At 50.0% G+C, this 12,720-nt stretch overlaps 1 protein-coding gene across 1 annotated transcript in view; it reads left to right on the top strand.

Annotated features, from left to right (window-relative positions):
* Positions 1-12,720, top strand: part of UBE4A (ubiquitination factor E4A) — a 47,960-nt gene continuing 35,240 nt past the window's right edge. Inside the window, exons 1-6 of the mRNA XM_073585264.1 lie at positions 1-157; positions 3,196-3,365; positions 4,130-4,303; positions 5,317-5,429; positions 5,855-6,007; positions 6,101-6,260. Of these exons, the coding sequence (XP_073441365.1) occupies positions 3,245-3,365; positions 4,130-4,303; positions 5,317-5,429; positions 5,855-6,007; positions 6,101-6,260 (721 nt within the window). The 5' untranslated portion in view covers positions 1-157; positions 3,196-3,244. The remainder of the gene's footprint in view (positions 158-3,195; positions 3,366-4,129; positions 4,304-5,316; positions 5,430-5,854; positions 6,008-6,100; positions 6,261-12,720) is intronic.

The raw sequence follows: 12,720 nt of genomic DNA on the forward strand, positions 1-12,720 counted from the left end.
TGGCTCCGCCCACGGCGATACGCCACGCCCCTTCCACGGCGAAACTGCAGGACAAGCCCCGCCTCTTCCTGGTCGGTCACATGATCGTCTGTAACCCTTTCTGCCCCGCCTGTGTGTTGGCGGGGGGCGGAAGCGGAAGCGTCAGGAAGGCAGAGCGGTGAGTCAGAGGCTCCGGGCTGTGTGCACACTGTCCGTATGGCACGGCCGTGTATCGTGCGTGTATCGCTGCTGCTCCCACTACACGTCAGGATGTAGCAGAGCTGAGCGTGTCACCTGCTGATGTCACCCAGTGGTTTACATGGGACTGCAGCATTGTGCTCCACTCCTGCTCACCTGACCAGTGGGGTCTTCTCCCAGCTCTGCTACATCCCCTGACCCTGTGTTGTGATGTCACCTGGTCATTAACCCCTTCCCTTTCTGTGTTTTATTCTCCCCCCTACATCCCTATACGAGGGCTTGTTTTTTGCGGGACGATGATGTATTTGTCCTGGAAAACTGGAAAAAAATCCCCAATGTGTCAAAATGGGGGAGAGACGCAATTCCACCATTGTTTTATTGGGGTTTTGTGCGTTGTGCCATAAAAATAACCAGACGGTGTTCTCCTCCAGGTCCCTGAGACTCGGACGATCCCAAACTTGTCCAGTGTTTTTGTTTTTTTTTTCAAGTTGTATTTATTATTTGTCTAATTTTTTTCATTCTTTAATGTTTGTTTTTTTTACTGGTTAAAAAATATAATTTAAACTTTTATCGGCACAGCTTCACGTGTCGCCGTTTTTCGGAGATCCATAATTTTTTAAGTTTTCCATCCACGTGAGCGCTGGTCGTTTCCGCGCCGATCCGACTCTTTTATTGATACTGTTTTGGGGTAGAGGCAACATTTTGATCTTTTTTTAGGGATTGAAAAAAAATAGCAATTCTGCCGTCTCAATATTTAATGGTTATCTGTCAAATAATTGAATATTTTCACAGACTAAATATTTGTTGTTTTGAGATGGGGGGGGGGGGGGGAATTGGGCCACAAACTTCTTGTTCTATCTGTTTTGCTTGGATCTTATGCTTCTTAATTATACTTTAATTTTAATAAATAAAGTCGTGATTAGTAATTTTAGTAAGTTTTGAAAAGAAGAATAATAAAAAGTGGGAAAAAGAGGGAAAGGTCACAACAAGACAATTATAACAGTCATATGTCCAAAAGTCCAGGTATAAATTACCAATCGATAGTTAATGCATTTTTTTTTTTTTAAAGTTGGCTTTTATTTTTCTTTTACAAATTCTTAGTTTTTTTTTTTACTCCCTCTTTGGATCTTTACCCTGTTTTCTTGGCATCGTGGGTGTACCATGATGGTGGCAATTAAAGCCCCCCCCGACTGCCATGGTAATACATTGCCTGTGGTTGTGTCATGGGTGGCGATGATGGGCCTCAGTCACACTGCAGCTGATCATTTAAATGCCACTTGATAGCAACTCCTTAATGGATAAACAGCAGCAGTCTGAGCTCGCTCCGGTCGCTGACGCTGGTTTTATAACAGCAAACTCAGCAGCATAAAGACAAGAAAATTCCTGCAGTCCTTCACATTAAGGGTGTGTGCACACGTTGCGGATTTTTTCTGCAGATTAATCCGCATCGCTTGGCAGAAACCGCATGCAGTTTTCCCTGCGGAGTTCCATACTTTGTCCAGCGGGATTGATGCAGATTCTAGTGCGAGAGAGAGAGAGATAATGTCCTGGAAGGCAAACTGCAGCTGCGGAACCGCACAAAAGAAGGAACATGCTGCGGAAAATAAACCGCAGCAAATCTGCATGGATTTTTCCGCAGCATGTGCACAGCGGATTTTGTTTGCCATAGGTTTACATGGAAAAGTAAACCGCATGGAAACGGCTGCGAATCCGCAGGAAAAACCGCAACGTGTGCACACACTCTAAAAAGGGTTTAGCATCCTTTTTACCCCCCTTTATGGTTTATTATTTATTATGCTTCACTTATATCACACCATCATATTCCGCCGCGCTGTACAGACATCATTATCACTGTCCCCATTGTGGCTCACAATCTATTATACACAGGATAGACCTGATATCTTGAGGACAAACCTTGTCTTGCACCACTGACTATGCAGAGACGTGTCTCTCTGTTCACTTCTAAGGTCCCCAAACTTATTGTTATTTTTTCTTTATTTTTGTTTTTGTATCACTGATTTTAAATCTGTATGGGGAAAAAAAAAATACCTAAAAATCTATTGCAGATTTCACTTTAAAATTGACGGGAGGCTTCTTGTGGGAAGAACATGTGCTATAAACTGAATGTGAACTCGGTAGAAAAAAAAATGCAACAGAAATTAATTTTGCAGCTTTTACTTTATTAAAAAATATATATATACTAATGTATACCAGTACAAATCCACACCGGAAAATTCACCGCTTTTTTTTTTTTTTTTTGTCTGCACCTGTGACTGTGGACACCTGCAACTGAAATAATGCTCCAGAACATGGCTGGAGAGTCATTACTGAATTCAGCCCTGAGAACCTCCAGAAACGTTAGATTTTTGGGATAACGCCATTTTTATTTCTTAAGGTTTTGGGTTTTTTTTTATGACGGTGATTTGACATTGAGTAGAGAGATTTAAAGGGATCGTCCCAACTTCCACCACCACTGATTGAAGACGAAGCGTCTGCAGTGTCCTGTTTGATGGCAGCGCCCTATTCTTTATAGGACGACCATTGCTCTGTTCAGACTTGAAAATTGGGATCGGAGGACAGTCCTCCCAACCATCACCATCAGCAATAATCTCGCCCACCGGAGCCTCGCCATCCCTTTGTACTATTTCCAATGTCCACTGTAAGTTTACATTCTTCCTTTTCCAGCCAGGGGTGTCTCATGACTGCTGCAGTCAATCAGCTGCCACTGTTTGTCTGTAGTGTTCAGGTGTCATCCAAAGAAAGCTAGGAGATGGCTTCTTCTGTCTTGGATGGCAAAAAACCACTGCAGCCAACCAGTGACCGTGAGGCAGGTAGATCAAACGACGTCGGTGGAAGACGTAGGTAGTAGTAATATCCGGTAGGTGAGTTTAGCTATTGTTTTCTTTTTTTTAAAAACCGACATGGGCCAATTTTTTAAATAATATAATGCAGACAACCCGTTGAAACTAAAACCATAGTCCCGATGTATATAACCGCGCTCTTGTTACTTCCCCACAGATAGGACGCCTCCACATCACACACTACATGGATCCTGCTGCTTAGCAAAATGACGGATCAAGAGAACAACAACAGCATCTCGACAAACCCTTTTGCCGCCCTCTTTGGGTCGATCGCAGAAGCTCGGCAGTTTGTCGCCGGGCAAAAGGAGCAGTTACGACAGCAAAATGGCAAGTAACCTTTTACAGCTGGTTGTTCCAAGGGTAAAAAATGTCTTTCCAATCCTACAATGGGAAAAATAGAAGCTTGGCCATATCATTACCCCTTCATTTTCCTGCTATTTGTAGCCTATACTGGTCATGAGCCTTGTGACATTTGCCACCTACCACTGTATCTCTATGGTCAGTGTCACCATAGCAAGCATGTGAAAAGGAGGACCGGACAGGGGGACCTGACAAAAGCGGTGGAGGAACTGCAGTGCTTCATTTATAGCTTAAATTTTAGTTAAAAATTTGCACTAGGGGTTCTGTTCTACAATCCCCCGTTAAACAGTTTTCAAACTTTGTGGATGTGTTCCTCCCAGTAAAACAGTCTGTGTGTCCTTGATGCTGCTGTCTTCACTGGATCTTTTGTGTTAGCACAGCTTTATTTCCCTTTTACAGCTCATGAAAGATAATGCACTTTCCTCCCTATCCACAACCTAACTGAGCTGCCCTCCCCGAGACTGTACATTCTTTCCTCCAGCTCATAATTCCTGTCATGCTGCGTACAACCTTTTTTCCCCACCCAAGAGAGGGGGAAATCGGATGGAAAAGTCAGCCAGAAGGAGCTCTAGTGGATTTGTGTCAGATTTTGCAGATATCTATGTAGATTACGTACTCTGCTGCAGCCAAACTTTTTAATGAAGATTATTTAGAAAGTTGCTCATCTTCACATTTATGAAGCTAAGTTTGACTAATCCTGTAGCTAAGCAGTTATCCCTCTGTCTGTGTAGAATATGCAGGAGAGAGCCAGGACGACTCTGACAACAGCGTCTCAGAAAGCCTGGACGACTGCGACGACTCCGTGGCGGAAATAAGTCGCTCGTTCCGTTCTCAACAGGAGATCTGTGAGCAGCTGAACATAAACCACATGATTCAGAGAATCTTCCTCATCACCTTGGATAACAGTGAGTATCGGCGGATTTACGTCCTTTACTGCATTTTCTAACCCTTTAAGGAAGCCGCCATTCTTCATTTTTGCACGTTCAATTTTTATTTCTTTCCTCTAAGAGCGAACACTTTTCAGTCTTCCATCTGCGTAGCTGGCAAAGAGCTTTTTTTTGTCTTTTTTTGTTGGACAAGTTTTTGTTTCAAATTACATAATTAATGGCGGAAAAAAAGTTATTTTGGGGTCTTGTTTTTACAGCATTCATAGTGTGATTAAAACGGCAATGTAAGTCTCCTATTCATTTACGATGACCCCAAAACTTAATTATTTTTTTTTATAATTTCAGTGTCTTAAAAAAATTCTGAACTTGATATCAAAAAGAAATTTGGTTTGTCACTGTTTTCCAAGACCTGTAACTGGTATTTTTTTTTTAGTTGATGGAGCATTATGGGGCTTTTTGTTTAGCATGGCGAGCTGTTTGCATTTGTAGCAATGTTTTGATCACTTTATTGATTTTTTTTTTTTTTTTTTGGGAAGAGATGTGGTGACTGAAAAAATGGTAATTTTTATTGGACTTTTATTGGTGTATATATATAATTTTTTTTCTCTTCTTGAGCCTCCCTAGTGACTGGAGTCTGCAAATGGACTTGTGTGGTAGCATTTAGTTAAAAAAAAAAGTTGAACAAGAAAAAAACATGATCTATGCAATTTGTGGGTGAGCCTTCAGTAAGCTGCTGATTTCCATGGCATCCCATTATGATTTGCGTTGGTTGATGATGGGCGCCTTGATGTAATCCCTATCGGGAACATGACGCTTAAATGTCTCTTTCTCTCTCGGACAGCAGCATTTAAGTGGTTAAACAGAAGCGATCACAACTTGCTCCGGTCGCTGCTGATCGAGGCCGGGTCTGGCTGTATAAATGGGGCTACTACATCTGAGTGCACTTCCTTGCAGATAATCGGTTTGTGTAATCTCTTACGAGTGTTACTTCTAGTCCATTTGTAAATTTTATTCTATTTTCTGTCCCGTAGGTGACCCCAGTCTAAAGAGCGGGAACGGCATCCCTCAGCGCTGTGTGTATCTGGAGGAGCTCGGATCTGAACTGGATGGGCAGGACTGGCTGGATATGGACAATGTAGAACAGGTAGATCACACGACACCCACACAACATACGTCAAGTAAATCTGTACTTTTAAAGGGGTTGTCCGGTGAAAACAAGTTAACTTCGATAGGTGAAAACCTATTGCTCGCCGGGGGTCTGACTGCTGGGAGAACGGGGGAACTTTAATCCCCATTAGAATGGAGGTGCAGTGTGTCTGCGCGACCACCGCTCCATTCATTGCATGTAGAGCTGCACTCGGCTTTTTCCATCAGCCCTCTTAGAGAATAAATGGAGCAGGTGTCTGATCTGCCACTCCAAGCCAAAAGTTCTGCCGATCGATGTGTCCCAGCGGTTAGATCAACACCGATCACATACCCTGGAGAATCCCTTTAATGCCATAGGACGTACAGTCCCTCCGTCATTTCTTACTGGTGTCTGAACGCAGCACTTTCTTATTCTGTTTTCAGGCCTTGTTCACACGGCTTCTTCTCCCTGAACCTGGGAAATACATGATCTGTATGATATCGTCAGGAGCCCCCAATTTGTCCGCGGAACGTGACGCAGGGGAAAAGCATATCGTCCCATTCCTATTCTCTTGCTTCCAGAGAGCCAAGAAGGAGGTAAGAGCTCATTTATGCCACGACCTGTCGACACTGTTCACACCATAAATTACTTTTGTTACCTTTTGCTTTTTTATTCAATTGTCTTAACAGGTCACTAAAGTGCCAGAGAATCTGCTGCCATATGCAGTGCGCTGTAAGGCACTAACCGTCTCCAATGCTCGCACTGTTCTGCTGACCCCAGAGATATATCAGGGGCAGGATGTCCCAGCACAGGTAGTGGACCTCATGCTGGAGGGACTGCGTGGAGCAAGTAGGTCCTGGTTACATTGCAGTCTATAGCTGTCATTCCGCGACTTCTAGATCAGTAGAGGCCAAATAGTGCATTGCACTCAATCAGCTGATCTCTCTTTGGCTAAGTGCACACGTAGCAGAAAATTTCTGCTGAAAAACCTGACTCCCTTCCCAGAAACCGCGCGTTTTTTTTCAGCGCGTTTTCAAAACGCATAGAAATAGCCAGAAACGTGGAAAAATCCGCAAAATTAATGGGCATGCTGCATTTTTTACCGCGATGCCTTTTTCTCCTTCGTCTCATTGGGGGACACAGAGACTGTGGGGTGTGTGCTACTGCCGTCTGGAGGCTGACACTAGGCATACAAAAAACAAATTAGCTCCTCCTCCGCCGCATACACCCTCGCCCCGATAGCGGGCGGAAACCAGTTTTTTGCTTAGTGTCTTATGGAGGCACACGCAGTCTGGATCTCTCCAGACTAATTTTTTTCTAGTTTACCATGAAGATGTGACAAGGGCGACGGATCTTATAGAAAGGGTCCGATCTCCCCAAACCAACAACGGGCGAGCACGCGTTGAGTATCGCCTCCGCGTATCCTTTCCCGCACCGAGGGACATATCTGGGACTTTTCCCCAGACATCTATTTTTTCTTTGTTTTTTGTTTTATGAAGATAAGACAGGGGCAACGCATCCTATTGAAAGGATCCGATTTCCCCAAACCAGCAACGGGCGACCACGTGCGAGTATCCCTCCACGTTTCCTCTCCCGCGACGTGGGACATTAGGCCAGACTTAGCCCTGTCCACCCCTAGGTATTGAAACCATGGGCTTGCACAGAGGCACAAGACTAGTCTGTGCAGCCCCCATGACTCCACCAACGCGTGACGGCGGTGCTGCATGGCGGCAGACGGTCCCTCTCCTCGTCCCGGCAAGGCGGTCGGAGCTAGGGTGCCTGCACCGTCTTAAACAGAGTACCTCAGGTATGTGCTGGAGCGAGTGGAGGGCCCTGGGCAGCGTTTTCGGAAAGGCACGCTTTCCCCCTCCCCCCACCCTTCCACCCGCTCCTCTAACCTGCTTCGCCTCCCTCCGGGTATTGGCGCGGCCGGGAGACTGTGGGGAGCTGCAGCCGGATGGCCGAGGTAGAGGGGTAGAGATCGGTCTGGGGGGACAATCCGGCGTGCCAGGTGGGCGGACTGGCCTGGGCCGCGGGCGGAAGCGCCGCACTGGGCACATGTCTTCTCCGGCGCCGCCCCCCCCCCCCGTCGTCAGGCATGGGGAGGCGGGCGGCCGGGGTAGCGGTCGGGCGGACCACTTCTAAATTTAGCCCGCGGCTTCGGCCTGGGCCGCGGGCGGAAGCGCCGCCCTGGGCGCACGTCATTTCCGGCGCCGCCCCCCGTCAGCCGGGCATGGGGAGGCGGGCGGCCGGGGTAGCGGTCGGGCGGACCACTTCTAAATTTAGCCCGCGGCTTCGGCCTGGGCCGCGGGCGGAAGCGCCGCCCTGGGCGCACGTCATTTCCGGCGCCGCCCCCCGTCGTCAGCCGGGCATGGGGAGGCGGGCGGCCGGGGTAGCGGTCGGGCGGACCACTTCTAAATTTAGCCCGCGGCTTCGGCCTGGGCCGCGGGCGGAAGCGCCGCCCTACGCGTGACGTCATTTCCGGCGCCGCCCCCATCTCCAGGGCAGGCGCCGGATTAAATTGAGGCCCCGGCGGTAAGGCAGGGTAGACCGCGATCACAGAGGAATTGCAGCCTACCAGGAGTGAGGCAACTGAAGCACGGGGAGAGACGCGCAGGAGTGGGTAAGTGCGACCCCGTCCCGGAGCCACACTAGGGCACTACACAGTACCCTCCTCCGCCTACCCCCCCCACCCCCCAAAACCTTTAAGGGATTTTTTTGTGTGTGGGCCGACGCCAGCATTATGTCTGGGAAAGGAAAAACGCACACGTTCCTTTATGCCGCATGCGTTTCCTGTGGGGTGATGTTCCCACGAGCGCAAACTATTAAGTTATGTGAAGCCTGCGACTCCGAACGCGCCCAGGAGCCCTCCCCTGCGACAGTGCCCAGGGGTCTGGATCCCCCAGAATGGGCGTTATCACTCTCTCGGTCCATGGTTTCGCTCACGAAGGCAATTGAGACCCTTCAGGCCCCGGATAGGGGTAGAGATGACGGCTCGCCTGTTTGGGAGGGGTCACCCACCTCACAAGAGCCTCCGGCCTGCAGGGGCCGCACACTCTCTAGGCAGGCGCACAGGAAAAGAGCCCGTACGGCGTCTCCTGGCCCCTCCGGTGCCTCAGCATCCGTGAGTGCGGCATCTCGCTCACCGTCACCATTTTCTGGGAGCAAGCAGAGTTCAGGTGATGACTGGGAAGAGTCCTTGGACCTGGATACCCCGGGGTACCGAGAGACGGTAGACAGTCTTATTGAAGCAGTCAATCAGACTCTGGGTATTGACGATGATGTCTCCCTAACTACAGGTCATAAGGTATCCTTTAAGAAGACCAGGAGACCACATAGAGTATTTAGCACTCATCCTGAGTTCGAGGATATAGTGCAGCGGCAAAGGGAACGTCCAGACAAACGTTTTTCAGGACAAAAAACGCTGGAAACGAGATATCCGTTCGCATCGGAACTTTGTAAAAAATGGGCGGAATCTCCGGTAGTGGATCCCCCAGTGTCACGCCTAGCTTCAAGGTCCTTGTTGTCAGCACCTAGCGGTTCTTCCATTAAGGACCTCACGGATCGACTCATAGAAGGTTTAGCTCGCTCGGTGTATGAAGCATCGGGATCAGCGCTCTTTCCTTCTTTTGCGGCAACATGGGTAGCCAAAGCCATGATGTCATGGTCAGATTCTTTAAACAAGGTCCTACAGGATAGAGATTTGCCGTCGGAAGTGGCGGAGATAGCAAGTCAGATCGCGATGGCGGGTGACTATTTAATTAATGCATCCTTGGATGCGGCTAATGGCGCGGCTGTAGTGGCAGCAAATGCAATCGCCATTAGGAGAGCCTTGTGGTTAAGGTTATGGCGAGCTGATTCTATTTCTAAGAAGTCTTTGACTTCCCTGCCTTTTCAGGGTAATCGGCTATTTGGGGAGAAATTAGACAAGCTCATTTCAGATGCTACAGGGGGAAAAAGCAGCTTCCTTCCACAGCAAAGGATTAGGCCGCCTTTTCGTCAACCTCAGGCGCGCTTTCGAGCATTTCGCACCCCCGGGTGGATGGCAGCGGCCAGTATCTCCACCCCAGCTCGCTATAACCAAGACAAGGAGCGTCAGGTCACGTATAGAACCAACCCGCTGGGTAGGATGCGGGGCCGCCCGCCCAGATCAAGGGGGGCCAGGTCCCAGAAGCCCTCAGCGAAATGACTCGAGGCATCCAGTACCCGAGGACAGCAGAGTAGGCGGACGGCTGCGCAGGTTCTGCCGCGTCTGGGTCGCGGTGGCGCGCGACGCATGGGTGGCAGAATTATTGTGTTCCGGGTACAAAATAGAGTTTGTCAAAGATCCGCCAAGACGATTTTTTCTTTCCCGGCTTCCCAAAACGGAATCCCGGGCAGAGGCATTGCTAGGGGCCATCGAGGTCTTGCGGCGCAACGGGGTCATTGTCCCTGTACCAGAGTGCGAGAAGACCCAAGGATTTTATTCCAATCTGTTCGCAGTCCCCAAGAAGGACGGAACATTAAGGCCGGTTCTGGATTTAAAGCTCCTGAACAGGTTCATCAGGGTCAGGCGTTTTCGCATGGAATCTCTCCGGTCGGTCATATCGTCCATGGAGCACGGAGAATATTTGGCATCGATCGATGTCCAGGATGCCTACCTGCACATCCCTATTTTTCCCACACATCAAAGGTTCCTTCGGTTTGCAATCGAGGGCCGGCATTTTCAGTTTGTGGCCCTACCTTTCGGGTTGGCCACGGCCCCCAGGATATTCACGAAAGTGATGGCGGTCGTCATGGCCGTTCTACATTCTCGGGGCATAGTGGTTTTGCCGTACTTAGACGACCTCTTAGTAAAGGGGCCGTCCTTTCGGGCATGCGAAGAGAATGTGAGCATCACACTGGATACCCTATCTCGCCTAGTATGGTTGATCAACGGGAAGAAGTCTTCCCTTACCCCAGCTCAGAGGATTTTATTCCTGGGGATGATTTTCGACACTTCCCGAGGGTTGGTAATTCTCCCTCCGGACAAGGCTCGGGCACTCCGGCAGGGAGTCCGAAGTCTTCAACAACCGGGCCCTCACACGGTTCGGGATGAGGGTTCTAGGAAGGATGGTGGCGGCGATGGAAGCAATTCCGTTTGCTCAATTTCATCTCCGTCCCCTGCAGCATGCTCTCTTAGCGGCTTGGGACGGGAGTTCGTTCTCCCTCGATCATCAGTGCAGGTTGCCCTCTCAGGTTCGACGGGCGCTTCAATGGTGGACACACGACTCCTCTCTTCGTCAGGGGAAGCCTTTTCCCCCAGATCATTGGTTGGTGATCACGACCGATGCAAGTCTTTTCGGCTGGGGGGCAATCTTCCGGCATCACACGGCCCAGGGGCAATGGTCGCCTCAGGAGGCTCGTCTGCCGATCAACCTGTTGGAGATTCGAGCGGTGCGGTTGGCGCTGCAGCGTTTTCAGCACTTGCTAGCAGGACGCCCAGTCCGAGTTCAGTCAGACAACGCCACGGCAGTGGCGTACGTGAATCACCAGGGAGGCACGCGAAGCCGGGCAACCATGCGCGAGATAGAGCATGTGCTCCGTTGGGCCGAGAGGCACCACTCGGTAATCTCAGCAGTTCACATACCAGGTGTGGAAAATTGGGCAGCAGATTTCCTAAGCCGACAGGGCGTCGCGGCCGGGGAATGGTCCCTTCACCCCGAGGTCTTCCAGCAGATTTGCCAACGGTGGGGGACTCCAGACGTGGATCTGATGGCGTCCAGGGAGAACGCCAAGGTGAGCACGTTCGTCGCTCGGTCTCAGGACCCGCGAGCGATCGCGGTGGATGCGTTGGTCCTACCGTGGAGCCAGTTTCGGCTCCCATACCTGTTTCCCCCACTGCCGCTTCTCCCAAGGGTCATCAGAAAGATCAAGACAGAGGGGGTCCCGGCAATTCTGCTGGCCCCGGACTGGCCCCGTCGAGTATGGTACGCGGATCTAGTGCAGCTCCTCGCAGACGTGCCTTGGCGTCTACCGGAACGGCCAGACTTACTGTCTCAGGGGCCGATCTGCCACCCGAACTTAGGGGCCCTGTGTTTGACGGCATGGCCGTTGAATCTTGGATTCTGACCCAGGCGGGATTTGGGCGTGAAGTGGTTGCGACAATGGTTAGCGCCCGGAAGCCGGCCTCGGCGAAAATTTATCATAACACTTGGAATGTTCTCTTTCATTGGTGTCGAGAACACGGGGTTGCGCCATTATCCTTTTCGGTACCCAACATCCTGGCTTTTCTGCAGTCCGGCCTGGACGCAGGGTTGGCGCCAAGTTCCCTTAGGAGGCAGATTTTGGCCTTGTCGGTCCTTTTTCAGCGAAAGATCGCTACCAATATGCAGGTCAGGACGTTCATTCAGGGGGTCTCTCATTTGGTGCCCCCCTATAGAGCACCCATAGACGCCTGGGACCTTAACCTGGTCCTGGGTGTCCTACAGGAAGCCCCGTTTGAACCCTTACAGGAAATTTCATTGTCATATCTCTCCAGGAAGGTGGTATTCTTGGTAGCCATAACTTCCATTAGGTGGGTCTCGGAGTTAGGAGCATTATCTTGCAGAGCTCCTTTTCTGACTTTTTTTAAGGATAAAGTAGTCCTTAGACCACCGCCGCCTTTTCTGCCGAAGGTCGTGTCCTCTTTCCATATTAATGAGGACATTGTTCTGCCTTCGTTTTGTCCAGCGCCAGTACACAGAGTGGAAAGGGCGCTCCACTCTTTAGATCTGGTAAGAGCTCTCAAGAGGTACGTGTCAAGGACAGCACCTTTTCTCCAGACGGACTCGTTGTTTGTGATTCCTGAAGGGCGCAGGAAGGGTCTCGCAGCCTCACGGTCAACCATAGCCAGATGGATTCGCCTAACTATTCAGGAGGCTTACCGTATTAGAGGCTCACCGATTCCAACAGGGATAGGGGCGCACTCTACTCGGGCAGTGGGCGCCTCTTGGGCGCTTCGGCACCAGGCTTCGGCAGAGCAGGTATGCAAAGCAGCAACCTGGTCCAGCCTGCACACTTTTTGTAAGCATTACAATATGCATACTCGGGCCTTGTCGGATGCGAGCCTGGGTAGGAAAATTCTCCAAGCAGCAGTGGCACACAGGAGGGCATGCGGCTTGGATCGGTGAGTTGTCCTCCCACCCAGGGACTGCTTTAGGACGTCCCACAGTCTCTGTGTCCCCCAATGAGACGAAGGAGAAACATGGATTCACCGTAAAATCCTTTTCTCCGAGACGCTCATTGGGGGAAACAGCACCCACCCTGATAGCCAGTTGGCTCTTGTTTATTTAATTCTTATTTAATGTAG

The sequence above is a fragment of the Dendrobates tinctorius genome, unplaced genomic scaffold (genome assembly GCF_039654945.1).
Source record: "Dendrobates tinctorius isolate UK_male_01 unplaced genomic scaffold, ASM3965494v1 ptg000086l, whole genome shotgun sequence".
Taxonomy (NCBI): domain Eukaryota; kingdom Metazoa; phylum Chordata; class Amphibia; order Anura; family Dendrobatidae; genus Dendrobates; species Dendrobates tinctorius.